Genomic DNA, 27,472 nt, shown 5'->3' with positions numbered 1-27,472 from the left:
GGTCGGACATGACGCCACAGTGTCAACATGCAAGATGGCGGCGCATCACCGGCAGAACACGGCGGGGCGGCGGAAAGTGCAGGTGAGGGCACGGCGAGGCCAGGACGGCTCAAGGGGAGCCCGGAGCTTCGCGGGCCACGCCAGCGGCTGCGAGGTGTCAGGTGTTGGGGGTTTCTACGGCAGCGCAGTCGCCCGCTCTCCCACAACAGCGTTGCGGTGAGGGGAGGCACCGCCGCACGCCCCCAGGGTCTCTCCCCCGCCTCCGCTGGCCGCTGTGGCGGGGGCGAGCGGCCGCCTGAGGCACCGGGGGGGGATGAGCTGCTGCTCGCTGCCGAACGGGGTCGAGTTCTGCAGCCCGCAGAAGGCAGAGATGAAGCAGCTCAGATCAAAAGCGGCAGAGCGCGGGGGGAGGTAAATTGAGACCGAAAGAGCGGTGCCCCCGGACCTGCTTTGGTGTAACGTGAATTCCCAGCAGCGGCAGAGCTGCAGGGTCCTGCCGCCGCTGTCTCGGCTGTGTCCGGTTCCAGAGTAGGTTTAGATTAGATTTTAGGAAGAAATTCTTTACTGCGAGCGTGGTGAGACGCTGGAGTAGTTTGTCCAGTGAAGCTGTGGATGCCTCTTCCGTGGAATTTTTCTAGGCCGGGTTGGACGGGGCTCTGAGCAACCTGGTCTAGAGGAAGGTGTCCCTGCCCGTGGCAGGGGGTTGGAACTGGGTGATCTTCAAGGTCCCTTCCAACCCAAACCTTTCCATGACTTTGTGATCTGCTTCAAATCCTATTTCTGCTTAGTCTGTGTAAAACACTCTGGCCCTTTGCACACACGAGCAAGGACCAGGGTTTTTTCTTCTCAAATTTCTGAAGTATTCCTTCCCTGCTCCAGGCAGCATTTGTTGAAGGAAACCCATGGCACAGGCAGTCAGAATGTCTACAGGGTGCAGACATTCTCAGCGCACTTGAGGAAGAATTAAATCCTGTGGTTCAGGCTCACGTATAGCTACGAGTAGATTGTTGTAGCCGTGGCGGACACTGGAATTACCAAAGTGTGTATAAAAAGTCAAGACTCCTTAACAGTAGAAGTCATGAAAATGGTTTTATTTTATGGTCCCCAACACTTTTGTTCTTGTTTGTGATACTGCCAGCCCTTTAAATGTTTTTACAGCTTTCACGATGGAAGAGACTTAATGCTTTATCAGTGTGGAAAGCTGCCTAGTGGCAAGTGCAAGTTTGAGCTGTACCTATCTAGTGTGATCAAATGACATATTGATTAGGCTTGAAATAGCATTAGGAGCTTTCAAAACAGAGGTCGGTTTGGTTTTTGGACACATCACTTATCACACAGAGGAAATGTACATCTCTTCAGAGCATTTAGTGTTCTCTGTGGTTAAGGGAAGCACTCTCAATTCTATGTAAAGAATTCCCTTACCTTGCCAGAAAAAAAACTGGATATGCTTTAAAATACAAAGAATCCAGAGTATAATATCCCTTTGTTGACTTAATTGCCTGTGCTATAAATGAGTTTTTGTAGGTTACACCCCTAAGGAGGGGGATTTTATTATATCTTGATATTTGTTTGATCTACTCCTATTTATGAAGTAGTATTTCCGTGACAGCAGCATGCATCAAAGAGCTCATTGTTATCTTTTCTTACTACTACATTTGTTCTCCAGGCATTGCTTAGCTCAAAAGCTTGTTTTTACAGGTGGTTTTGTGCTGGTTTACGATGTTTTGTCTGCTCTTATTGTTCTATGTGGTATTTTTTCACTTCACGTACTAGTGACACTGGATGTACATGACACTGATCTGTGTCTCAGCAGTGCATTGTGAGTTTAGATCTAGGTTGGTTGTGTTTCCCAGAGAAGCTTCCCATCCCTGGAAGTGGTCAAGACCAATTTGGACAGGGCTAGGAGCAACCTGGGATAGTGGAAGGTGTCCCTGCCCATGGCAGGGGGTGGAATGAGATGATCTGTAAGGTGCCTTCCAACCCAAACAATTCCATGATGAACATTTATAAAGCTTGGCTAGAAGCTGGATTCTTTTCTTGATTCTTACTATTTCACCTGCTTGGCTAGTGTCAGGAAATGAATTTTAAGTAGCTGTTTTATCCATCAGCTGCTAATGGAATGATAAAACCACTCATGATTTATTTTACTCCCCAATGGCTGAGCATTAGGGTGCTTCTACATAAAGTTTTTGAGATAGAGTTGGAGAAATTTGTTCCCAAGCTATGAGGCTGGAAGAGGAGGCTTTTACAAAAGACACCTCTCAAGCATGGAGGAACTTGGTTCCTTACGTGGTAGGAGAGCTGGTTGAAGTTTATGGAAATCAGAACTATTATTAGCTTGGATGCACCTGTTTTACTGGTAAGCAAAGCCATCCAAAATAGTCAGTTTAGGGTGCTTCTGCATATAATTGTAGTTTCTAAGGGTTTAATCAGAGTGGATGTTTTAGGCCTCAAAGTAAATTCCATGCATAGAAAAAGGAAAGAAGTTTAACTCTTTAAATGGGAGTCAGGCAGCTTAGCCCTGCCTTTCTGAAGGATGCAGGAGCAAGGCTGTGTGATTTGGGAAGGGAAGGAGGATGTAGAGATGTGTCAGACGCTGCTGTTGGCTGTGTGCTGTAGCTTTCAGATGTTGTCCTGGGAATTAAGTCAAGGTGAAGCCACTTTTCAGCAGGTGCCTTGAAGTAGTTGCCCTGGAGGGGTAGCGTTGTAACTGCTCTCCCAAACTTGCTTCGACCAGAATAAATTTACCCCTGCACTCAAAACCTGTTGGCAACACATGTGAATTTTGCCATATAAGGATCAGCACCCTTATGATTGGCATGAATTTTAAGGACTTTTTGTCTTTAAGTCTTGTACAGAATAAGAAAATCTTATTCTCCATCCCTGGAAGTGTTCAAGGACAGGCTGGATGGAGGCTTGAGCAACCTGGTCTAGTGGAAGGTGTCCCTGCCTGTGGCAGGGGTTGAAATGACATGGTCTTTAAGGTCCTTTCCAACCCAATCCATTATGATCTTTTTGAACTGATTTTTTCATATTTGTGCACTAATACTGCAGCTTACTAGATTTTTATCTGTTATTTTTATATTTTTTACATAATAAATGTAAAAATTATAGTTACAAATATATTTATTTAATATATAATGCTTAAGCAAACAAATAGCCAGTATGTTGATTCCATCATAAAAGGATAAAAATGAGCTTCTTAATGCCTTCCATTACTTTTATTCTAGAGCCTGGAGACCTGGATAAAAATTCAAATAGTCACCTTAATTAAAAGCCATATTTTTAGGGATGCATATGCTCCACCAAGATAGTAAAGCAATTTGTTTTGTTTTACTAGGTGCTTTACTGCTGCTTATCTCATTCTTGATGCAATTCAGATCTCATGGAACCCTTCCATGATTTTGAGAAATACCTTTTTTTTTTATTGCTCACTTAGAAACAAGGAATGAGTGTCCTTGGAGCTCAGCTGGTTCCTGTTTCCTCTACATGGTTTGGTGGAATGTTTTAAAAGCAGATTTTACCCACTATGAAGATAAAATCTGTTATAAGGCATGTAATGTAGCAAGGGTAACATGATCCCACATCATCTGATACACTCATCCATGCAGGAAACACACTGTAAGTCCTGCAAGAAATTTACTTGGCTTTCTGTGCCAAAATGTATTTGTTGGCAGTAGCTTTATCTCTGGAGCTCTTAGGTAGTCATTAAAATGGTTAATCCTGATCCACTTAGTGTACTGAATCCCATAAACTCTTTATAATGAGTGGATGTTTGGGATGTTTGTGCACGGATGCTGTGGAAGATTCTTACTCATTATGGGGGTTTCTAAAAGCTGCAGCAGTGTCGATGTGAAAGCCTTTGGTTGGTAGTAAAAGCTTACATATCCCACAAACCCTGCCCCTCCCAGACCATGGTGGCAATAAAGCCATGGTGATCTATATCCCAGCCATTATCATGTCTGTGGTTTGCCCCAGGCTCTGTGTGCCCTGAGGGAAAGGGCACAGCAGGGATGTGCTCCAGCCTGTCCTGTGTGGAGCAAATGCCACTGAGAACTCAGAGCTCTCACTTCCTGCAGGATCATCCTTTCCAGACAGAATCTGGTACTTTATCTGCAGTGAGAAAATCTGTGTGCTTCAAGAGCAGAGGTGAATTTTATCACAGCAGTTTCTCCTCAACCAAAACTTTACTGCATTTGTATTACTTAGATAAGTTTGTGTACACACATGCTTGAATATGTACTTTGTTTTTGTATTTGTTTCATATACATACTAAATCTACTAATATTTCTTAATTCTATGCTAAGTGACACTCAGAAACCCAACCAACCAAAAAAGCACTTTCTCACCATTTTTCCCCCCAAATAAGAACATAATGGAGAACCACATATGGATTATCAGCAATCTTCTGTTCTTATTAGTGAATATTTTGATTTTGTGGGCTTGGCTGCGTGTCCAACATTCTTATACAAGTGTCAGCCCTTTTAGTCAAGTTGCTCTTATTGATGTATTTTAAGTTCCCCATGCATTTCAACAGCCTTTCAACAGATTTTGTGGAGCCCTTAATTTTCCCCTCTATGTTAATATTGAATTAATGCATTTAAGTACAAGCCTGGATGCTTCTCGTGTTATACCTCCCATTCCAAAGGGTTCCATGTGGTGTGCATCAAATGTCTCATGGGGTTATTTTTAGTTCAGCCATGTGTGCTGTGTGTTTTGTTCTAGTTTTGTTAATATACAAGACATTTATTTCAGCCTCAATGACTGGTTAGCAGGAGTGGACCATTTAACACTTTATTTTGGATGAGAAAATACATTTATTAAGTGTTTTAAGGGTAAGCAACTGGCAGTTACTTGGATATCCATAGGTTTCCAAAATGAGCTGGAGAGTACATTTTTTCTGTAATCCTTTTCAGCTCATACTGTTTTCAGGACAAATGGTTTGCCTTGTCCTTAGCCAACTGCTCAAATTGCAGTGTTCATTTGAAATGTTGGTGTGGTGTCCCATCAACTTGCTGACCACAGAATAATTTTCTCTCCTTTTAATTTTCTCTTTGTCCTCATAGTATTGGAAACTTAAAAAATAAAAAATTAAAGAGACCATGCTTAACTTGGATTAGAATTACTTTTATGATTGAAAAATATCTGTCATTGTTTCTTGCCATGGAAGAAGTTATCATTACCTAATAAAATAGATATTTATTTTTCTTCTTACCAATACTCCTTCAGTTTAAGACAGTTTATCAGTACGAGTATACTATTCCTTCTGTGGACAGTAAATAACACTTTGTAAAATTGTAAGTCTGAGGAGAGACTAAAGTAACTGGTTGAATTCTGTGACCAGTAGCAGTCACTACTGGGGAATTTTGTGTCAAGCTCTTTTTGTTGTTTTGCCATATTTTTTTTTCCATCAAATATCTCTTGTATTTACTCCCAAGATTTTAATCTTGTTTAATTCAGTTGTTACAGCAAAGTTATTTTCTCAAGTTTCTCGCAGGGAGAAAGAAGAATGATGTTGGGTTTCCTGCTCAACTGCTGCTGAGATCCAGCTCAGATCTACCATGGAACAATAACCCTGAAACAATATAACCTCTCTTTGTCCCAGTTCTTTTAAAATAAAAACAATACTTGCCAAGAGATGTTTGACTAAATTAATATGTGGAAGTCATTAAAGCGAATAAAGGGCAAATTAACTTTGAATATTTCAATACTGGTGGTAGTGAGAACTGGTTGTCAGTCTCTCTTATGTCTTTGTGTGAGGGAAAAACAGCATTTGGTTGAGTTGACTTTAATTCCATCAAGATTAATGTAGAAATATGACTCAGTTTCCAAAGTCCTGTGAAAGTTTTAATCATATATGAAAAGTACCTTATTTACTAAAGTAAGCCATCATTTGGCGGTTTTTTGCATTTTTAAATATTTATGGCTGTGTTTTTCTTGAGCTCTGTTAAATTAGAAAGAGTAACATTATTGTGTGCAAAAAGCATAAGTGTTACCATGCTTAGGTGACTAACATAGTTTGACAATCTAACTTACAAGTGGAATGAAGAGCTCTTAAATTATACCTGAAAATATAACAAATATGGGAGGTGATTGGCAGAGGAGGAACAAATCCAAAAAGTGCAGATTTCTCAAAGAATATCCTGCTAGCAGTTGGGAAAACAAGAGGTGAAGGGCTGTGCTGATCTTGAGCCTGATACTGTCAGGAGAATATTGTTCTCTATAATAAGTAACATCACATTTGATCTACTGACCTCTGTGTTTGTCTTAGCTGCTCACATTTAGTATTTTTAACTGAGTGTTTTCATTGGCTTTATTCAAAGAGTTTGACAGCAGCATGAATTTGATGGCCATCCCTTTGCCTTGTGTTTGTATCATGTTAAACTGTGACTTTGACTCTAACATTATTTCATGCATATATTCTGTGTGGGTCTCTCAGCAATATAGACATGATATGATTAAGCCCAGGTAAGGAGTGGTACATACATCTTGCTCCCTACATCTCACAAAAAAATAATACCTCAAGTACTTGAAGTGTTTTAACATAACATTTCTGCGTGGTTGATGGTGCCTTCTTTCAGCAGTGTCTCTGAAGCTGTGTGTAGGTGGAAACTTGAGCATGGATAGCAAGAATGTTATGGATGAGTCTGGAATGGGTGAGAGAAGCTGAAAGTATCAGCAATGAGGGCATGATCTAAAACTGTGAGGATGAGCTGTGATACTAAAAGGGTTGGGAGTGGCTAAGAGGGTCTTTAAGAGCATTGGGACATAATATTAATGTAGTGAAGGACTTGTGGAATGGTAAATGGAGAGCGTTGAGTGAGAAGGATTCAGGAAGCTCTTAATTTTCATCATCCAGTGTTGGTCTGTAGAGCTGCTCCAGCTGTTTCTCAAACAAAGAATAGCACTGGACACGTGTTTTCTGGAAGCATTAGTTCTCTGGCTGTGCTGCCAGGGGATGGGATAATTCAGTGGAGGTGTTGCCCACATTCACCAAATGGACCTGTCAGTTCTCATGGTATGGAATCCGAGCTGCTGTAAAATATTTCTTCAGTGATAAGGACCACTGAACATCTTCCTTTGTTGGTTTTATTTTGTGTCACTGAGATCTGATCTGGAAAACGTTTTCTTTATACTACTTTAACACAGTTACTGAAGTGACAAACTGCTTTCAGATCTCTAGCCCAGGAATGCTCCTTATAAGCATTCTCAAAACACTGGCACTTGTGTATCCAAATTATTCCTGCTTTGAGCAGATTTGATTATACCAAGCATGAAATTTTATCTTGTTCTGATTATATTTTACAGAATCTGGGAAGATGCATAACTGGCATCTTCCCCTCCTTTTCCTTCAGTGTGAGGGCTTTCCTCAGAGTAGTGTGTAAGCCCTGTGTAAATGCAGGGATCAGGAAAATGAGTGCAGTAGCTCTGAAGAAACTGTAGTGTCTTAGAATTGTATTTACTGAATACTAATAATGGAGACTTCTGTGGCCTTTCAGGATCTCCTGAAATTTCCTTTTAGTTTTTCTGAACAAATCCATGAAACAACCTTTACACACAGTACTGTCAAACATGGAGGGAAGAAACTAATGGAATAATTTACCTGAAAGAGCAGTAAGAGTTTGAGTTTCTTATTATTTTGGCAGGTAGGTAGTTCTTTAAAAATTGGTTTAAAAATAATAGTGACACCTGAAATAGCTTGAATTTGTATCTGCAGTCTTTCAGTGCTTTGTAAGCCATGGTGACCGTATCCTCTCCTTTGTGAGGCTGGGAAATACTGGCATCCCAGGTAAAGAAACTGTGGAACCCACTTGGGAAGTGAGACACAGACTCAGTGTGTTGTCTGAGATCACCCAGAATATACACACACAGCAGGGAACTGAGCTGAGGATTCTCTGGGTCTAACTTAGCTTAAGTTGTAACGATTAAAACACTCTTTTGGGCTCCAGTTCTACCACTGCTGAGTCTTCTCTGTGACTCTTCCCCATTTTTGGGGCCAAATGACTTTGGTGGTGCTGGTAACTCTCAAACTGACAGACAATGCTTGTAAAACTCTTCATATCATTTACTCAAGAACCTCACAAAGATGAAATTAGATGTTCAGGTTTTATGACCAGGTCAGTATCTTAATACCATAATTGGATTTGTGCAAATGTGTTTTAGGTCTCCTATGTGATTAGAGATGAAGTGGAGAAGTACAACCGCAACGGGGTAAATGCGCTTCAGCTGGACCCAGCATTAAACAGACTCTTCACAGCAGGCCGGGACTCCATCATAAGGATATGGAGTGTCAATCAGCACAAGGTCAGTCAGGAGGGGGTTCCTGTGTCTAAACCTACTTTTTCCAAATTATCCTGCTGGTAAGCTGCCTCCAGGGCTGTATGTGATGGTTTTTAACAGCTGCCAAAATCCTTTTGATAATTGCTCATACTGTGGTATCTTACGTAACTGTATAGTTCTATCACAAAAAGGTTCTGAAATAGTGATTTCAAACAATTAGGGAACTTTGGATCCATATGCAGGTTGAAGATAATATCACGACATGGTCTGATAGTCACAGTCTTCTCCATTGGTGATGAGCTTATTTTTTGCTTAATTTGCAGCAAGACCCTTATATAGCATCTATGGAACATCACACAGATTGGGTAAATGACATTGTGCTCTGCTGCAATGGCAAAACATGTAAGTACTTAAAAGTTTCAGAACTACAGTATTCAGAAACTGTATACAAGTAAATTATCTGCTGCTTTAATTATTTTCCATCTTTTCTTAGCATGTAAAATTAATTTGTGATGTATATTGTGAATTTTTTTTAAATTATGTGAGCAGCTGTTTTAATGAAAATTGAAATGTGTATATAAATGATTGTTTTAATCTTTTTTGAAAAACAAATTAGAGTGGTTACGAATATGCCCTAAAGTAATATATAAGCCATTAAAATTTAGTCTTTATTCTTTCCAATTTAGTGATATCTGCTTCTTCAGATACTACTGTTAAAGTGTGGAATGCACATAAGGGATTTTGCATGTCAACACTAAGGACGCATAAGGTGAAAAATATTATCTGTAAATACTGTGTGTGATCACTGCCATTCTTACAATTATTGAGATGTAGACTTCAAAAGGATAACATTGTTGATTCATATTACTTTCATTTTATCGTAGGACTATGTGAAAGCCTTAGCATATGCAAAAGATAAGGAGCTGGTAGCATCTGCTGGGCTGGACAGACAGATATTCCTCTGGGATGTAAATACTCTCACAGCACTGACTGCCTCAAATAACACTGTCACAAGTAGGTACCTGGGCAGGGGAGGCAAATGCAATGCATTTTGAGTAGGGTGATCTGTGAGATGAATTTAAAACTGTGGGTGCTGTTTCTATCTGTACATAAAAAATGGGCAAGAAATTTGAAGGTGGGTTTTGTATGCAATCAGTCCATTTGTTGTGTTATGTAATAGCTGGAAATCTAGAGCAGCCAACAGTCACGGCATTTAGAATGGAGGACAAGTCTCTTTGAACTGTTTCTCCTGAACTGTGACATGCTGGTTTCTCTGCAACTTGATAGAGCTTTAACTTGAGAAGCTTTTAGCTTCTCAACCAACCTTTTATATGAATATTCCTTAGCTTATTTGCTCCTATATTTTTCTATGTATTATAATTTGGGATTTCTTTTTGTTTGTATAGATGCTGAAAAAACAGGCAGTACAGCTCCTTGATACATTTATCCAATCTGTCAGAAGAATAGTTTTGATATAAACTGGACTAAAACCATACAGAGTAACACAAAGCACTGACTAGATATAAGGATGACATACTGGTGAGATGTAACTCACTGGAGATTAAAAGGCAAGGGGAAACTGTAGATTCTCCTCATCAGGGTTAATTCTCAATGTCACCATCATCTTTTAGGAAGTCACCTCTCCTCCTTCTCTCTCCCAGAACGGCGTTACATAAATTGTGAGATCTTTCTTTATACAGCAATTCCAACACTGCCTTTTTCAGAATGGTCAGGGTAGAGCTGGTTAAGTTTCTCTTCTGGGAAGTATCACTAGCCATTAGGTTCAGTTGGATTTGAGTGAATAGCACAGATCTGGGTCATGGCATCCTGGTTTGTACTTGCTATTTTACAGTATTTTTTTTTTTTTTAAAAAGAGGGTCTAGTGTGACCACAGTGTACTTTGCTGCTTGGTTAGGTAGGTTGGAAAAATTGTGTTTACAGTGACAGACCTCTTTCATTTTACACTTTGGTAGGTGTTTAAACAATAGCAGATTCTCATATGCATTGGGAAAGAGCAGAACTATCTTGCACACTACCACATCTTAATTTTTTAAATAAGACTAGTTGTTTCATCAGTCATAGGTTAGGAATGACTCAAGGAAAATCTGCAAAACTAAAATTTGGAATTGGCACAACATATTCCTAAGACATTTCAAGAATATGTGATTCTATAAATAAGAGGCAGGCATGTAGTTGTGTTGGTGTGGCTCTTTTTATTTACTGTATTGGGCTGATTTTGAAAGGTGTGTTTAATTTTAAAGATTTGGTAGCTCTAAAACCAAAGGTGCATCTGCTGGGCAGAACTGTCAGTTTTGCATTTGTTGTCTGAAGAACTTTTTAATTCAAGTATAGCCTTGTGCTGACGTGTCTGAGTAGCTGTTGGAAGAGAGATGGCTTTAGTGAGCTGTGTTGCACTGCAGAATGGTATTGGGATGGCACATGACTAAAGTGATTTACCTTATCTTTCCCAGAAGTATAAAATCCTTCTATTTCTTTCTTAATTTCACTGAAAGTAGAATTATTTTATAGCCAAACTTTGCTGATAACTGTCAGCTTTGCTGTCTTCTACTTGAACAAAGAGTTTTTGAAGGAAGAACTTATTTGTGAGCTCACAGGAAAACTCAGTAGTGGGATAATAAAAAAACATAAAAACATTTACTGTACGCTGTAACAGTGATACAGAGACTAACTTATTCAAGTGAATCAGAAATGGGAGATGGGGAGTACTGAGGAGCTGATGCTTGTTTTGAACCCTAGATCAAATGGGAGTGGAGACATTACCTCTAAGGTGATGGGGAGAAATTTGCATTTCTAGGGTAGGAACACAAATATTTCATAAGGGGCAGGAAGAGGAAGCAGAGGAGTTTTTTCTTTCATTTTAGTGCTCCCCAGTAATAGTGTTTCTGTTGGAAAGAACACGGTGTATGTCCTCACAGAACCTGTTTTCCTGAGTCCTTTCAAGCAGTATGGATTTTTTCAGATTACAAATGAAAATTGTTCTTGTGCATTAGTTTCCTATCTGATTACCTGGAAGCAGTGTACACAAGCCAGCATTAGGAGGGAAGTCCATTTTTAAAGAGTGTCTCAGTCAGCAGGGCTATAATTCAAATTAAGTGGAGAGATTTAGCTTTTGAAAGGTAGTCCCTTCCAGAAGAGGATGGAGTTGAGCTTTGCTTTTGTTCTGGCATAAATTTTGCTTCTGTACATTTGAGATTTTCCTATTCCTGCTATCCAGCTTTTGATAACTCTGTATATTATCCTTTCCGAAATTATTATGATTGTTGAGCAGTGTGCTAACCTTCAAGAGTTTTCAGTTCTGTGTTTTGCTTTTAGCTGTTCTCTGGGGACAGTGGAAGACTCACTTTACTTTAGCTCCAAATAATAGATTTCATTTGACAGTTTGCATTTGGATGCTATAACCAGTGGCTAAGAGGACCCTGAAGTAAAGCTGCATCATTCTTCATAGTCATAGAATATCCTGAATTGTAAGGGACCCTCAAGGATCATTGAGTTCAATTCCTGACCCTGCATGGGACAATCCCAAAAATCCCACCCTATGCCTGTGAGCGTTGTCCGAACGCTCCTGGGGCACTGGCAGCCTTGGGGCAGTGACTGTTCCCTGGGGAGACTTTTCAGTACCCAACCACCCTCTGGGGAAACAAACTTCTTCATAATATCCAGCCTAAACCTCCCCTGACACAGGTTCCTCTGCTGTGACAAAATGTGATACTACATTATGATATTAGGTTACAAAGCCTGTGTTGGAAACTCAGCTCCATCATATAAATAAATCATTGTGTGAAGTTTCACGTTTTTGCTGGCCATGCAGTTTGTTGCTATTCTTAGCCTTCTTGGCATACTGATGGTATGGATTTGAGGCTTGATGAAATGCCTGATTGTGCTCTCTAAATAGATGATTTTCATTTGCTGTGCCTGTGCTTTTCCCAGTTGAGGGACTGGTACTTTAATCTCCAAAAGTGGGTTAGGCTGGATGGTGTAGAATTCCTCAGCTCTGATGGTAGGTGTGATGCTAAGGAGCTGCCATATGGTTTTCATAAATGCAGAGGTAGCATCCATACTCACCACATTTCAGTGCTGCAGTGTAACTTCTCTGCATCTCTGCTGAACTAGGAGAGGAGCCTTTAATACAAAATGTAGAATTTTACTGATACTTGGCTTGGAAAAAAAATCTCTGCCTTTAAATCCAAATGCTGTGTATTACAAGCTCACAAAGTGTCATACTCCAATAAAATAGTTGACCAAGAGTAGCTTGATGGCCCTGGCACAGAACTGTGGTGCCAAAAGGGTGCCAAGATAGTAATGACCATAAATCTGAGGGGTTATTTTGTTTTTATGCAGTAGTAGATGAAGAATTGGAATGGGGTTTTTCTAGCATTAGAAAAAGACATTTTCTTTCTTAAAGCAGTTCTATATACAGGGCAGAGTAGCACTGTTTTCATGGGTCAAAGGGTATTAAAATACCCATTTTGAGTGAATAAGTATGTTTTTCAAATGACAGCGTTAAAATGTGAATTTTATTTTGAAATAGCTTCTTCCCTGAGTGGGAACAAAGACTCAATCTACAGCCTTGCAATGAATCAAATGGGAACAGTTATTGTATCAGGGTCCACTGAAAAGGTAAGCAAAATTCAGTAAGGTTCATTTCACTTCAGTTTGATTTCAGTACAAAGAGACAATTTGATTCATTTTCAATGTCATGTCTGTAGCAGCTTTTGTGTTTTCAGTACTGAGAGCAGACACTTCTCTTAAGTGGGAGTGCCAAGTGTAGGATACAAATCCTGCCTCAGGCTGAAGATGTGATGTATCCATAGAGCTTTAATACATAGGGGAGACAATCAGATCATCTTGTGTAACCCTCTTTGTCAGAGATTGTTACATTTCCCCACAAGAGCTCTGATTTTGAGGGCACATGACTCAGATGATTATCAAGACTGAAGCAGTTGCTGCAGGTAGGAGAGAAGGTGCCAGCAATTTGTGAGATCCCTGCAGGAAGTGGGAAATGAAGTGAGCTAATGAAGCTCAAGTGTTCCCAAAAGACAGCCCTTGCTCTTTGTTGTAAAGGAAGGTGAAACAGGCTTAAGTCTCTGTGTTGTTTTCTTTTACCTAATCTAGCCTGGAGAGAATTTTATTTCCAAGACAATATAAAAATGAAAATAGGATACACCAGTGAAGCATCTTAGAGGATTCTCAGAATTGCTTTTTTTTGCCTGCGTCTGGAAACACTGTCCTGTTTCCAGTCACTTCCACTCTTTAATTTCTTTTAGATAGAAGAAACCAGAACAAATTAAATTAAAATCAAGAGAATCTGATTATTAGAGCTGCATAAGATTTAGTTGTCTGTCTTGTTCTGACATATATTTTCTGTGATGGGTGTCCACGTGTTCAAAATAAGGGTTGATTCATTTGGAAAGGCTTAATTACTGCAGGGGTAACACATTGGTGGGAAGAATGGTGTTAATGCCAGTTATCCAATGTCTATTTCCATAGGTTCTAAGAGTGTGGGATCCAAGGACTTGTGCAAAACTAATGAAACTCAAAGGGCACACGGACAATGTCAAAGCTTTGTTGTTGAACAGAGATGGCACCCAGGTATGTGCTTTAACCTGAGACTAAGGCATTTTACAGAGAGCAGAAACATCATTAGTCCATATCAATGTAATTTAATGTCATAGGTTACAGAAGGTAGCTTAACAAGTATTACAGATATTTAGTGGTTAAGGCAGTGAGGCTGGATGGGTGAAAATTGTTTTTATTACAGATTCATCTAGGTATGGAGTGGGTTGTTTACATAAAATACTGGAAATTGTGACTAGAGTTGTTACCTGTTTAGCACCATCTTAATGGAAAAATATAACCATATGAATTATAAAAGCTTTTTATGGGGAAAAAATATTTTCAAAGAGTTAAATACCTGCTTAATTGAAGTGTGCTCGTTGTTGCTCAGTGTCTTTCAGGCAGCTCTGACGGGACTATTCGCCTGTGGTCCCTTGGGCAGCAGAGATGCATAGCCACATACCGAGTCCACGATGAAGGTGTTTGGGCTCTGCAGGTCAATGAAGCCTTCACTCATGTTTATTCAGGAGGAAGAGACAGGAAGATTTATTGTACAGATCTACGAAATCCTGATATCCGTGTGCTGATCTGTGAAGAAAAGGCACCAGTTCTTAAGGTAATTGAGTTTAATTCAGAGAATTGCAGAGTGTTTGGGGTTAGAAGTGATGTCTGAAGCTCATCTGGTCCACTCCCTCTCCCCTGCTCAAGAGCCAGTTGCCTGGAACCACATCAAGATGGCTTTTGAGTATCTCCAAGAATGGAGAATTCACAACCTTGCTGGGCATCCTGTGCCAATGTTCTGTCATCCTCACAGTATAAAAGGGTATTTGTATGTTGTCTCATGAAACAGTGGCTTGAGGTATAAATTGATTAAAGAATTCACATTGGCTAACAAGGGTTTATTATACCACATCTTCAGCAGATTGGCTTCGTCTCCTAAATTACACCTAAAGTTGAATTGTCTGAAGATGATGGATGCCTGGCAGCTACTTAAAATAGGCAAATTCAACTATTACTGAAATTAAATATGCTTCAGACATGAGAAGTTGGGTTTACCAGGCTTTAGTATAGTTTTAAGAAGCTTGAGCTAGCATTGCCATGGTTTTGTACAAAAATTGGTTTTTCTTAGCAGCAGCATATGTGCACAGGACTGTGTTAGGATCTGTTACATACTCATGGGTACCAGGAGTAAAGTTGATTATAGGTTTTTTGAATGCCTAAACATGATGTTTGCCTGCACAAGTCTGAATCTTTCAAAGAGACTGTTTTTTGAATTTTTTTGCTGTCTGTAACTTTAGTGACGTGACCTTTGGAACCTGCAGGTTTATAAGGAGTGTTCAATTGAAACCGATACCAATAGATATAAACAGCCTGGCTTCCTTGTGAGTGAGCTCTAGCTTAGTGTGTTAAGAAAAAATCCTGTATATGTTAATTTAGTTCTGGAAAAGTCAGAATATGAGAAATTTCAGTTCAAAATGGAAAATGAAAGCACTGGTCAGCTGTACAGAGGTCAGAAGGGGCCTCTAATCTTGGCTGCAGTGATTCATTAATCTGAGAAATGTAATGGCAGACCCAAGTATATAAAGTTCTGCTATTTTTCCATTAGTACAGAAATTCTCATTTTAACCATATGAATTGTCTGAATACAAAGTAACTGAGAAAATACTGTACTTACCAAACTGTCCATTAGACAAGATTGCATCATGCTGGAAACAACTTTAACTACTGTGTTAATTAATTACTGTGCATCTACTATTGCCCATGTCTACAATTCATTTGTTGAATATTTGTAATAATTCCTCTAGATTTTCAGAAGTTTCATCTTTTAAACTTTGTATTTCTGCAGTAAACTGAAAGTAGTGCTGTTCCTAAGACAGTTTCAATTATGGGAGCAGATCTTTGCAAGACAATTATCAAAGGGAAAATAAGTCAAGCATGACTAAAAGTTTGTTTCATTATTTAGATGGAACTTGATAGATCGGCTGATCCTCCTCCAGCACTTTGGGTTGCAACAACTAAATCCTCTGTAAATAAATGGGTAAGTGATAGATTTCAGTTTGTGAGTTCAGTTGAGTATGGAATTTGCAGTCTTGGTTTGGGAACTGTTGGGCTGTTGCTTTCAATTTGACTGGGATGTGCTGTGATCTGTAAGCTTTCTTTAAAATAAATCGTAAAATACTAATATTGAAATTGATCAAAAGGTATTAAGCTTTGAATTACTTTTGTTGTTCTCTATTTATGGTACTTTTAGGAATAAATTATCTTTCTTGAAACTGGATTGTTAACATCTGAATAGCAGCATGAACTGGCAGCTGTTACTCACAGATAAAAGCAGAGTTTATAGCTGATTGTGAATGTTACTATTTTCCTTCTTTCTTTAGACTTTGAAAGGAATCCATAATTTTAGAGCATCAGGAGATTATGATAATGATTGTACCAACCCCATACCACCCCTGTGTACACAGCCTGACCAAGTTATAAAAGGTAAACAACTGTTTTTCAGAAGACCTTGTAAAATCTGTTATCATTAGGACAAGTGATAGAGCTTTAAGATTGACTCCATTTTTTAAAAAACTTGATGCTATGATTTCAAGCACAACAGTGTGGTTATTGTCTATCCAGTGTTGGTTACAGTTAACATTGTGTTTAAACCTTGGTGACATCCAAGCCTTACACAAAAAAACTGAAACCAAAGAACAGCGTATGTCATGCTATGCAAATTAATCTAATGTGATATTAGGAAAAAATAATGACAGTACTAACCTTAATTCTTGTTTTTTTGCCAGGGGGTGCTAGTATTATTCAGTGCCACATTCTTAATGACAAGAGACACATATTAACCAAAGATACAAATAATAATGTGGCATACTGGGATGTCTTGAAGGTAAGGATGTAATTTCAGATTTTCTACTGTTGGATGATTAATTATTTTGTGCCACTTTTTTAATGTATGTATTTTTAGTGTTGGAGATTTCTTTGGTAGAAGGTCAATCATCTTTCTGTCTCAGGACATCATGGAAAGTTTGCCTTTTGAAAAAGGAGGGCATTTCTGAGCTTTTTTGTAGCTGTCCCTGACGTGAGGCTGATACCTGCATTCACCTGAATCCAATCCAGTATGGACGTGTTTCTGTTTTGATGGGGGTTTGTTTCAAAGAGGGCTTGTGTCAGCTGGTAAGGCAGGAATGGCAGGAAGGTGAACAGAAGGAAGCCTGGCTCCTGCCTTGTGTTACCTAGGGAGACTTGGTGTGACATTTTAAGGTGCTTTACCTAATGATTGGTCAGAGGAGAGGGGAAAGAGTGCAGAAAGGAAGGACTCAAATCCCACACCGGTGGGATTTAGTCTCTGGCAAAAGCCTGTTTAAATTCTAAATATTTTCTTCATCTCGAACTATGCAGTGCACCAGCCAAGATCAATAAGGAGGTAAAGCATGCTCAGGCAACTTACTGAGTTGTTGACTGAAGCAAAAAAAGAAATTAGGTTGGAGGATATAGATTTATACCAAAAATTATCTAAATTATTTTTTTGGAGAAGTTAATAGCTTTTCTTCAGTGTGTATGTAAGTGTGCAGTGTTAGATCTCAGGACCAAAGTCAAGTGTTGATGTTAATTTTTACTTTCATTCAGGTGTTTTTTTCTTAGTAAGGCTGTGAGAAAGGTCACTTAATGTGTTTAAATACATAATCACTGTAGAGATGGGATTATTGGCCAGTTCAGAGTGTTGCCTTCCATGTAGGATCCTTGCACTCAGAAGCTGAGACTCTTTATTGAGGATGCTGGAAGAAAAGAGGGAGGTTTTCCTACCTGTAGCTGCACCCTTCAGTCTTTGCTTCCTGTAACTTTTCCTGGATTTTGAGGGAATAAATTCCAAGGTTGCAATCCTTAGAGTTTGCTTAAAACAAGTGTTTCAGGATGACTCGGCAAGTGGATTATAATAATTTGGATTTTAACAGAATTACTTTAGGAGCACTTAAAATAAAATATGAACATTTTATTAAAAATTTTACTGACATTTTTATACGAAATAAAACAGAAATTAAGCATCTGCACAGAAATTCACTCACAGCTGTTCCCATTGCAGTAGTTGAGCTGAATTTGTTGCTTGATGTGCAGCAAATACTGGTGTTTGATGGAGAGTACTGAAATATTGCTGCTGGGGAGAGGAATGACAGAGGGTATTAGAAGACAGCAGTCTACTCAGTGATAGGGAAAATATTTTCTAGTAATCTGAAGTAATATTTCCAAACCTCTCTACTGGCTTGATGCCACTACTTCAGAGATAAAAAAAGAAAAATTGCTTACCATATAAACTATAGTTCAATTTTTTGAGAAAGATTTAACCTTTGACTTGTATGGTTTTGGACTGCAGTGCTCAGGGAGGGATCATAAGTCACAATCGTTCCAAGTGTATATGAAAATCAAGTAAAAGACTTGAGGTGTTGATATGACTCAGTACTTGTACATTTCTTCTGGTGTACAGGCATGTAAAGTTGAAGACCTTGGGAAAGTAGATTTTGAAGAAGAAATTAAGAAGAGATTTAAAATGGTCTATGTGCCAAACTGGTTCTCAGTGGACTTGAAAACCGGGGTGAGATACCACTCCTAAATCTGTTGTTTTAATGTCATATTTCATATTTTTTCATATATTGTTTGTTCAAAAAGGTTTTAGTTTGTTAACTTTAGATGAACACTCATTGCTTGTCTGATGGGTTAAATTTGTTTTTAAGTAAACCAGCAAATTTTACCTCTGTTCGTAATAATCTGAATAACAGATTTTTTTAATTAACTTTTTGCTTGTGGTATAGTCCACCAATTCCAATGATGAATTAATACAGTTTGGTAAACAAAATGTGCTGTCATGCATTTAGAAATTCTTTAGTTTGTATTCCCAGCTAAGTATGGAAAAAATTAGAAATTTATAGATTTGTTTAATCCAAAACAACTATTAATTCCTCGTGGTCTTTTGCCAACAGATGTTGACAATTACTTTGGATGAAAGTGACTGCTTTGCAGCCTGGGTTTCAGCAAAGGATGCTGGATTTAGCAGTCCAGATGGTTCTGATCCAAAATGTAAGTTTTAACTAATATCAGTGTTTTATTTTAACAAAAAAAGCAGAATAAATTCTAGTATATGTGTTTTGAAGCGTTCCAGTGCCACGTATGTCAGTATCTGGTTGGATTTTGGTGCTTATTTTCTTAATACTAAATTCTGTAGCAAATTCTCCAAAGACAATTCCCTTTTTTTCTGAAACACTCATGTTCAGGTTTTACATTTAATTTTGTTTTAAACCTTCAAGGAGCAAAAGGGAAAAAGTAATTATAACTTATTGTAAAGAATGTTAAAGCACGTGAGTGATCCAACAGCAGGGATTCTAAAATCAGCTTTTCCTGAAAGACTGTAACATGCAGCTCTCAGCTTGTGACAAGCAGATTTCTGTGCCCATAAATAGTTTGCTTTGGGAACAGAACTGCTCAAACTCTTGGGGAATTTTCAGCTGTGGATCAAATGGAGATTATTTTGTTGCCCATGTTTTTTGTGTAACTGAAGTTCTGCCTCACTGTCTTGACAGTAAACCTTGGAGGGCTTCTGCTGCAAGCACTTCTGGAGTATTGGCCTAGAACACACATCAATCCAGTGGATGAAGAAGAAAATGAGATAAACCATGGTTAATACTTAAATATTTTCCTTTTTTTAGTATTTGTCCACACATTGTTTGTTTATATATCTGTTTCTTAAATAGATAACATGATTTGCTGTCTTACACCTATCTGTCTATGCATTATAGACATAACATTTTTTAGCACTTCTAAATTTGCTTTACACCAGAAAGTGTGTTGTACTTCTGAAAGTATCAGCAAAAATCTTAAGTTTGTCTGTAAAAAAAGTGAGTGAATAAATGATTCTGAAGTTACAAAAACATTATGAAAAGCATTGATGAAAAACAGTTACTGGCAAACTGAAGCTTGAGTTGGAAAAGAAACTCTAGATAATGACAGTAAAGAACAATAATTCAATTATCTAACATTAGCCAGTATTCTCTTGACATAATTCCAGTTTTCTTCTAGGTATTGTGAACAAAATGAAATAAAAGCTTTATTGTAAAAAATGCATTCTATGTAACAATACATTGAGTAGCTCTGTAGAAAACACCTTAGAATGCCTTTTTTAGGTAAGAATGCTGAGTCTGATCAGGCATTGGATGAAAACCACAGCCATGTGAAATGTAGGAAAGTGGCTGAATTTGGCAAAATAAGAGACTGTAACTCCTGAGCTGGAAATCCATTCAACCCAGGTCAGAGTTGACTGAAAAGTCTCATATTTGGTGATTAAGAAATTACTTTCTATAGATAGATGATGGAATTAAGAAAACTGTATGTTCAGCATATCTTGCTGACTTGTGATGAGACTGTGCCAAGAATTAGATGCTTGCTTCTTTCAAAACTGGTCCCCATGGAGGGTTAGAGCACTTGGCAGACTCTTCTGGGTTCAGCTGCTGATTCTCAGACTAAGTTTGCAGCTTAGAGCCAGACAAGGTATGAGAAGTGTCACCCACAGGCTTTTGTGGTGTTGGATTATTGATGCTGCACTGCTTATTCCTGTGTAGAGTTGTGGATCAGTGGAATGTTTGGAGTACTCACAACAGAATCAGTTTTAATTGCCCTTCCAAAAGAAAAAAAATTAGGGAACTGGCACTGAGCAGTGACTTAGGAAGGTGAAGTGTACCTGTTGGACACTGGTGTTTTTGTAGAGGTACAAATTTAAGTAAACACGAAATATGCGCAGTGTTGTTCCTCTCAATTGTTCAGAGAACTGTTATGAAGAAATCTTTGAAATCTTTCAAACAATAGGATTTTTCACTTGCTGTAACTTCAGTATCATGTTTACCCGTTCCAATATAGATTTTTGGTTTTGGTTTCTTTGCTTATTACAATTTCTGACCTTTCTTTGACTGCATGTGTTTCTGGTTAGAAAGCTGAGGAACCATTCATCTCATGAGTCTGTGCCATTTAAGTTTCTTAATGTTGCTTGAATTCAACATCTCTTCAAATACAGTAATGAGATGCTACAGTGTAACGAAGATGATTCTTCCCAGGTGCAAGTCAGGCATCCAAATTCTTCTGCATTGTTTCAAGCTACTTACTGATTAGAAGCTGCACTGTTCAAGAGGTGCATAAATAATGCTGATTTTTCTTTAATCTTGTCCTATCAACCTGATACGGAATCAGGTTCTTCAGTGTTTGAAGACCATGCTGCTGTAGCTAGCTATAATAAATAGAATTTATAACACAGGAGCTTCAAGGCACTGAGTCTGAGCATTCCTGGTACGCTGTTTTGATAATCTGGCAAATCCAGGTAGAAGAGCAGTGCAAACACCCTTCAGAGTTCTGTACTGTCACTGTAGAGGGAAGAACAGTCTTGTCTCAGCAGAGTCTCTTTAGTTGATTTCTAATATTAGTATTGTTCAGTTTGACAAAAGAAATGGAAAAAACCCCATCATCGGGTTTTGGGCTCCTGAGCTCTATTCTCCTCAAAGGCTTTTGAAATAGGCCTTTCACAAACCTGTATTGGTCTTGTTACTCTCTAGTGTTTCTTTCTATATGCTTGCTCTGTCTTGGAAATAAGGCTTTTCTTGTTTTTTATGAAGCTTATGATCTTAATTTACTGGATACATTTGCTCTAGGTGGAATGTGTGCCCAATTTTAAGGCCTAGTGCAGTCTCACTGCTGTTTTATGTGGGTTTTTTTCCTACAGTTAATGGGGAGCAGGAGAACAGAGTCCAGAAAGGAAATGGATACTTCCAAGTGCCACCACATACACCAGTTATTTTTGGTGAGGCTGGAGGACGCACTTTGTTCAGGTATAAAAACTGACAAACATAAATCCAGTGGCTGAGCAATCCCTTTCTTAGTGCAAGCAGGAATGCTATAAAAATGTTATTTGGATCTGTTCTGTACATTCAAGATATGCCCTCAACAGGCAAAATAAGCAGGTGTTGATAATTCGGCATTATCCAACTGAGCCTATGAGTATGAACATCAACAAGGTGTGGGGTTTTAAAGCAGTAGGAGCTGTGTGTATAGTCCTTAATTGTGTGTGATATTTTTGGGTGCCTTCTTTCTGCAAATTGATAAACTAGGAATGTGCTTTAGAATGAAGTTTTACTGCTTTGGATTCTTATGGAACTTTTCCTATGAGTGTGTTATGCTGGTCTTTGAGTATTAGTGTTACTCAGGAGCTGTTACTCACTGGAGAGTTGGCTTCTGCTCCCAAAATTATAGTTGATGATCCAGTAGAATGCTTCTTCCTGCCAGAGATTAGGACTCAGGTTCTGTATTGCAATGGGTGTGTACTGATGACACTTCTTTTCATTCTACATTGAAAAACCTAGCTATGGTATGTGATACATCAGAGACATTTTAATAGTGCTGCAGAACAAGTGCTGAGCTTGCAAACCCTGTGAATTGTTTGATATTTACTGAGATAGTGGATTTTAAATTTATGGGGTGGGGAATGTTTGATTTGTTGGTTTTGTTTCCCAGGCTGAACAGGTCCCAGAATGATGTAACTTTCAGTCCATAAACTGGTCAGTAAAACAGGGAAACCATTTTCAGCTTAGAAAACTGACTTTTTTACCTGCAGTATCAATGTATTTGCATTGTACCTAGGCCTTAGTATCTGCCTCCAGTCTGTACTGGATCTTACCTGCTACACAGCTGCTCCTCAAGAGAACACTGAAAAGACCCCATTGAAAGGAGCAAGCCATGCTTATGGGACCTAAAAGGTGGATTGCAGGACTCTGACAAAATACCTTACTGCAATTTGTAAAATTAAATGTGGCTTTTTTGCATCATGGCGTGTGCACATTTCCTAAAATTGGTTTTATTCTTTCCTTTTAGTGAGAGCTTAGCAGATGCTTTACATGAAAAGCTTGTTCTTCCCAAGGAGAAGAGAATGGCTTTATGCCAGGTGCCTTTCCCCTTCTCCTGACAGTTCTGTACTTCAACACACAAACATAACACAATCCAGAGCAAAGTACTTTTCCAAATTTCCTGTGTCATAGCCATAGTCTCCTGAGATCCTACTCCCTGTTTCTGCTCTGGGATCTATCTTCCTATAGCTCCTTCTGGTCTTTACAGAAAATAAGTTATCTCTCCCTAGTATGTTCATGGTGCTAACACAGTTCAAGCTGCCTGCCCATTAAAAAGGGCAGGACCTCTCCTGAAAGCTTTTTAATGCAAATGACAATAATTGTTGTTACAATAAAGGTGATTTCTGTGTGTCTCAGGTTGTTGTGTCGGGATTCAGGAGGTGAAACCGAATCCATGCTTCTCAATGAAACGGTGCCACAATGGGTAATTGACATCACTGTGGATGTAAGTTTTGGGTGCCTAAGTTTGGCTTTTTTTTAGTTTTTTAGGATGTACTACAATTAACTTTGCAGTATCTGAAATGACATTTTAAATTTTTGCACTGTTTGTATTTAAAATAAGTGGTCTCAAGGTCTGTAATCAAGACCCTTCAAGATGCACCGTTTTTTGATGTGTCCAGTTAAGGTATTTTTGCTCCATTTCTTTTGACATGCTGTCTTAGATAAAGAATTCAAAGTCCTGTGCATAATTGGTATCCTTTTCAAGTGAGGAACAGAGAATACACTTCATATTGCTGCTGTCTTTTGATACTAATTGCCTTTGAAATAAATGATAATTTATATTCAAAAGCTAGATGATCTGTGCATCATCTAAATTGAAGTGTCTCAGGAGTATGAGTAATTTGGCTGTGGTGGGGATGTTGATTAAGAATCTCTCATGGGTTTTGATAATTAGGAGCTGAATATACTTCACATAGCAGCTGCTGCAAATAGGAGCTGATAACAGTTCATCCTAAATTAACATTTCTGAAACTTGTTTCCTTCTAGAAAAATATGCCCAAGTTCAATAAGATTCCCTTCTACCTCCAACCTCATTCATCGTCAGGGGCAAAAACTCTAAAAAAGTAAGTAATGCAAATATGACTATCAATATTGAATATCAAAATTGTAGAAAAAAACCTGCAAGCTCAGGGAAAAAAACCACCAAACCAATTCACTGATTTCCCAGAGAATTGTTTTGTGCTTGAATTTCTAGAAGTTCTTAGTCATTTAACAGCATTGCTCTAAAGCACTAAGTTATATCAGAATATTTGAGAGAACTGTAGATTTCTTTCGGGTTCAACAGACAGTTGTTCAAGTTTATGCTAAGAAATGTCTAAGAACTAACTACTGAAATGAGTATGTTTTTTGTGGTATTTAATCAGAAAACAGATGAATTTATAGATGGTTACTCTCTTCAGAACCACAGCTTTGTTTCCTGTTGCTAACAGATGAATAACTGCTTTTTGAAAGGAAAAGGGACAAAAGCTGACAGTGGGAAATGCTAACTAGTACTACCAGTCACATGAGCTGGAACTGGGAGCTGTGTAGGTTAGAAATCAATGCAGATTTTTATCTGGTCTTTTGAATATCTTAACCACTTTTCTGAGTTTTTTGCTGTGTGACTCTGGATGAATTGCTGTTATGATCATGGTATTCTGGAGGATCTTGATAATTACTATTAGACAATATAAAGATGATCTGTGTAGTTGCATAGCTTGCTACACTAAGGTATTATGAGGGTAAGAAGTAGAGTTTCTCAAGTTTTTTCCTGACAAACTTCTCTAACTCCTATAGAGACCGACTGTCAGCCAGTGACATGCTTCAGGTGAGAAAAGTGATGGAACACGTGTATGAGAAAATCATCAACTTGGATAACGAGTCTCAGACAACGAGCTCCTCCAACAATGAGAAAGCAGGAGAACAAGAAAAGGAGGAGGACATTGCTGTGCTAGCAGAGGAGAAGATTGAACTTCTGTGCCAGGACCAGGTGAGTTCCCTGTGATCAAAACCAAGGGGTGGCAGTGAATTGATTGTGAATTTTTGAATACTGAATTTAAAATATGCTATAGAATTACTTAGTTTTAAAGGTAACAGATAATGTTTTGACATCATGTTGACTTAGTGCTGACACGAGTTTCAGACAGTTGCATATAGGCAGGTGAAAGATTTTCCATAGTAAACCTGTTTAATTTGGTCTGACTTGTGACTTTTACAGGATTACTTACTCATACTCACAAATGAACTTATTACAATTGCATGGAGTTGTATTTTTAGTGTTTCTGGAATGGTTTGAATTCTGCATTTTTAGCAGTTTTTAAAGTTGGTCCAAAACCACTAATTGCCTAATAAGTGCATGAAGATGAAGTACTGAGGAGGTGGTTGTAGTCTGAAGTTAGATGTTACACTGCTAAAATCTCTCAGTAATGCATCGGGTTCAGTTGCTAATTTAAGAATCTGAGCCTTTGCATGGTTCATCTTGGTATCAGTTCACCCCTAGGACTGTGAAAACTGGAGTGTTTGGTTTGGGTGTTGTTAGAATTTCTGCAAGTGTAGCAGACTTGTGGAGTAAAAGATGACTCTTTGCTGTGCAGGTTTTGGACCCCAACATGGACCTTCGAACTGTAAAGCACTTCATCTGGAAGAGTGGCGGGGACCTGACGCTTCACTACCGCCAGAAATCAACGTGAGGGCAGCGCAGACCCAGAGGGGTCATTATTTACTTGACCATACTGTGCTGGTTCCAAGAGTAGTTCTAGAGAAACCCACTGAACCCCTAAGGTAGATGAGACTTCTAATGCCTCAGTATGGACGGGAAGTAAACATTTAATTGAAGTGACTAATAGACCTGTAATATAGAGGAAAAAAAATCTATATGACTTAAACTAAAGTCTGTCCTAGTCTCAGTCAATGAGATGGGAGGTCCTTGAGTGGTTCGTGTTGTGTGAGGTGTACAGAGAGTGGATGATAACCCAGTGCAGACTTTTGCTTCTTCCTTTTTGTTTTTGGTTTTTTTCCAGAACATAATCCCCTCATCTTGCTCATGCTCGGTATCAAACTGATTTGTCCATATTAGTCACTGTTCACAGTGTAATTAAGAACTGCACACAAGGTATTTTTAATACATTCCATTCATAAAGTTCCAGCAATGATTCCTCATGGGTTACTTAAGCATTTCTACCACTAAAAGAAATTTGGGAAAGAAAACACCAGAAAATAAGTATTGCATACTTGAATGAATGGGCCCATTTAATTGCAAGCCAAGGGTTAACATGAGAGTTGTTTTAATTGCTTTAGAGAGCTGTTGACATGCAAATAAGAACACTAGAAAAATATCAGAGCAGGGTGAGTCCAGTGATGCTGTGCATCATAATAGAGTGAACGTGCTTTGCAGCAACTTAGATATTTTTTTCTAAATATATATAACTACTGCCTGCACTGTCCTAGGTGTTCTAAAGACACACTAGTCTAATTTTTAGTAACTGTGCTCCAAAAGTATGTGACATTTTGTTAAAACTTCAAACCATTCTGAATATAACTTCAGATGTTTAATGTTAAACTTTAGAAACTTCTCAGCAGATTTCATATTCATGAGATAAAAATACTGATTCTTCTTTTCCAAGGTTTTATATGCAGTTGTTCTTTTGTTAGAGACTTATGCAGATCTTGTTTTCACTGCTGTTTCTAAAAATCTGTGACTGTCATAGGCTCATGGTAATCTTTTATAGAAGTTTAACTTATTGGGGGGAGGGAGGGTAAGGGCCTTTCAGCTTTTTGTGAGAAAATGTGGGGATATCCCAGAAAACCATTTGTAGCCAGAGCAAATTACAAATCCTCTTAGGGAAATGGTGTAGAAATGACTCTTGTCTGAAGCAGAAGCACAAGTGCCTTCAAAGGGCAGTATATTATTGGAGTTTCTTCAGGAGACACATGCTCTTGCCCTTCCTGTATCTTGTGATCAAGATTTAGGTTGAGGCCTAAGGGAAGTCCCAATAAATTATATTACTGGGATTGTATTGGTCAGACAAAAAGTAAAATATTTTTCATCATGTTTTATTTGAAAAAATAGTCAAAATATAGTCAAATAGTCAAAGTAGTCATTCCCTTCTGCACTTTTAACCCAGCAAAACAAGCTCATTGCTTAGACAAAACCATGGTTCAGAATTAAGCTAGCATGTCTTTTCCCCTGTCTTTTGAGAGTCAGTTTCAGTTCTTTATCCCCATTTCTGTGTATGCTTAGTTTGACACACTTGTGCTTTAACTGCACATTTTTAGTGCTATTTGTGAATTAAATGGTTAAACAGAACTGTAACTTTTATTGGTAAATTGTCCTGACTTGTATTTATTAATAGCAAGGGTCTTTGTCTGTTCCAGTAGGCACTGTTTGGGTTATGTTTTGTTTCCTGGTTGTCTTCCTGTCCTATTGTATACATTGGAGTTGCTCACAGTAATTTTTTGTTTGAAATCAGCCAAGGTTGTAATTTTCCTTCTGCTTTTTCTTTCTAACCATCCCAAAACACAGTAACAGGAAAGTTTTTAATGGAAGAGTCTGCAATGCCAGAAGGGTAAATGATGTTTCACAGTTGTATAGAATAAAAGGCTTTAGTTAAAATGTTTTCAATTTGTTTTGTGTACTAGATCAATTGTGCAATTTTGGAGCTTGGATAGTTGCTGTTGAATGTAACAAAGGGCTTCAAGTGTTTTGAAGCCTC

At 38.5% G+C, this 27,472-nt stretch overlaps 1 protein-coding gene across 1 annotated transcript; it reads left to right on the top strand.

The window, feature by feature from the left end:
• WDR48 (WD repeat domain 48) lies at positions 1-27,372 on the top strand. The gene is made up of 19 exons (XM_082281458.1): positions 1-82; positions 8,164-8,304; positions 8,604-8,682; positions 8,967-9,049; positions 9,165-9,294; positions 12,830-12,918; positions 13,789-13,890; positions 14,246-14,470; positions 15,818-15,892; positions 16,236-16,338; positions 16,641-16,738; positions 18,332-18,439; positions 18,825-18,921; positions 19,422-19,517; positions 21,605-21,710; positions 23,139-23,226; positions 23,769-23,845; positions 24,558-24,750; positions 25,355-27,372. Exons 1-19 carry the CDS (start codon positions 35-37, stop codon positions 25,448-25,450), a joined length of 2,034 nt encoding a protein of 677 aa, XP_082137584.1. The 5' UTR covers positions 1-34; the 3' UTR covers positions 25,451-27,372.
• Positions 27,373-27,472: the final 100 nt, after the last annotated feature.

The sequence above is a fragment of the Coloeus monedula genome, assembly GCF_965178545.1.
Source record: "Coloeus monedula genome assembly, chromosome: 1".
In the NCBI taxonomy this organism is placed as follows: domain Eukaryota; kingdom Metazoa; phylum Chordata; class Aves; order Passeriformes; family Corvidae; genus Coloeus; species Coloeus monedula.
The sequence above is the reverse complement of the archived record's forward strand: the minus strand, read 5'-3'. Positions and strand labels throughout refer to the sequence as shown.

Excerpts from the sequence above, each read along its gene's own strand:
- WDR48 (XM_082281458.1), top strand. The coding sequence starts at position 35 with ATGGCGGCGCATCACCGGCAGAACACGGCGGGGCGGCGGAAAGTGCAG. Across the intron at positions 83-8,163 it reads CGGGGCGGCGGAAAGTGCAG|GTCTCCTATGTGATTAGAGA; the intron begins GTGAGGGCACGG and ends AATGTGTTTTAG. Across the intron at positions 8,305-8,603 it reads GGAGTGTCAATCAGCACAAG|CAAGACCCTTATATAGCATC; the intron begins GTCAGTCAGGAG and ends CTTAATTTGCAG.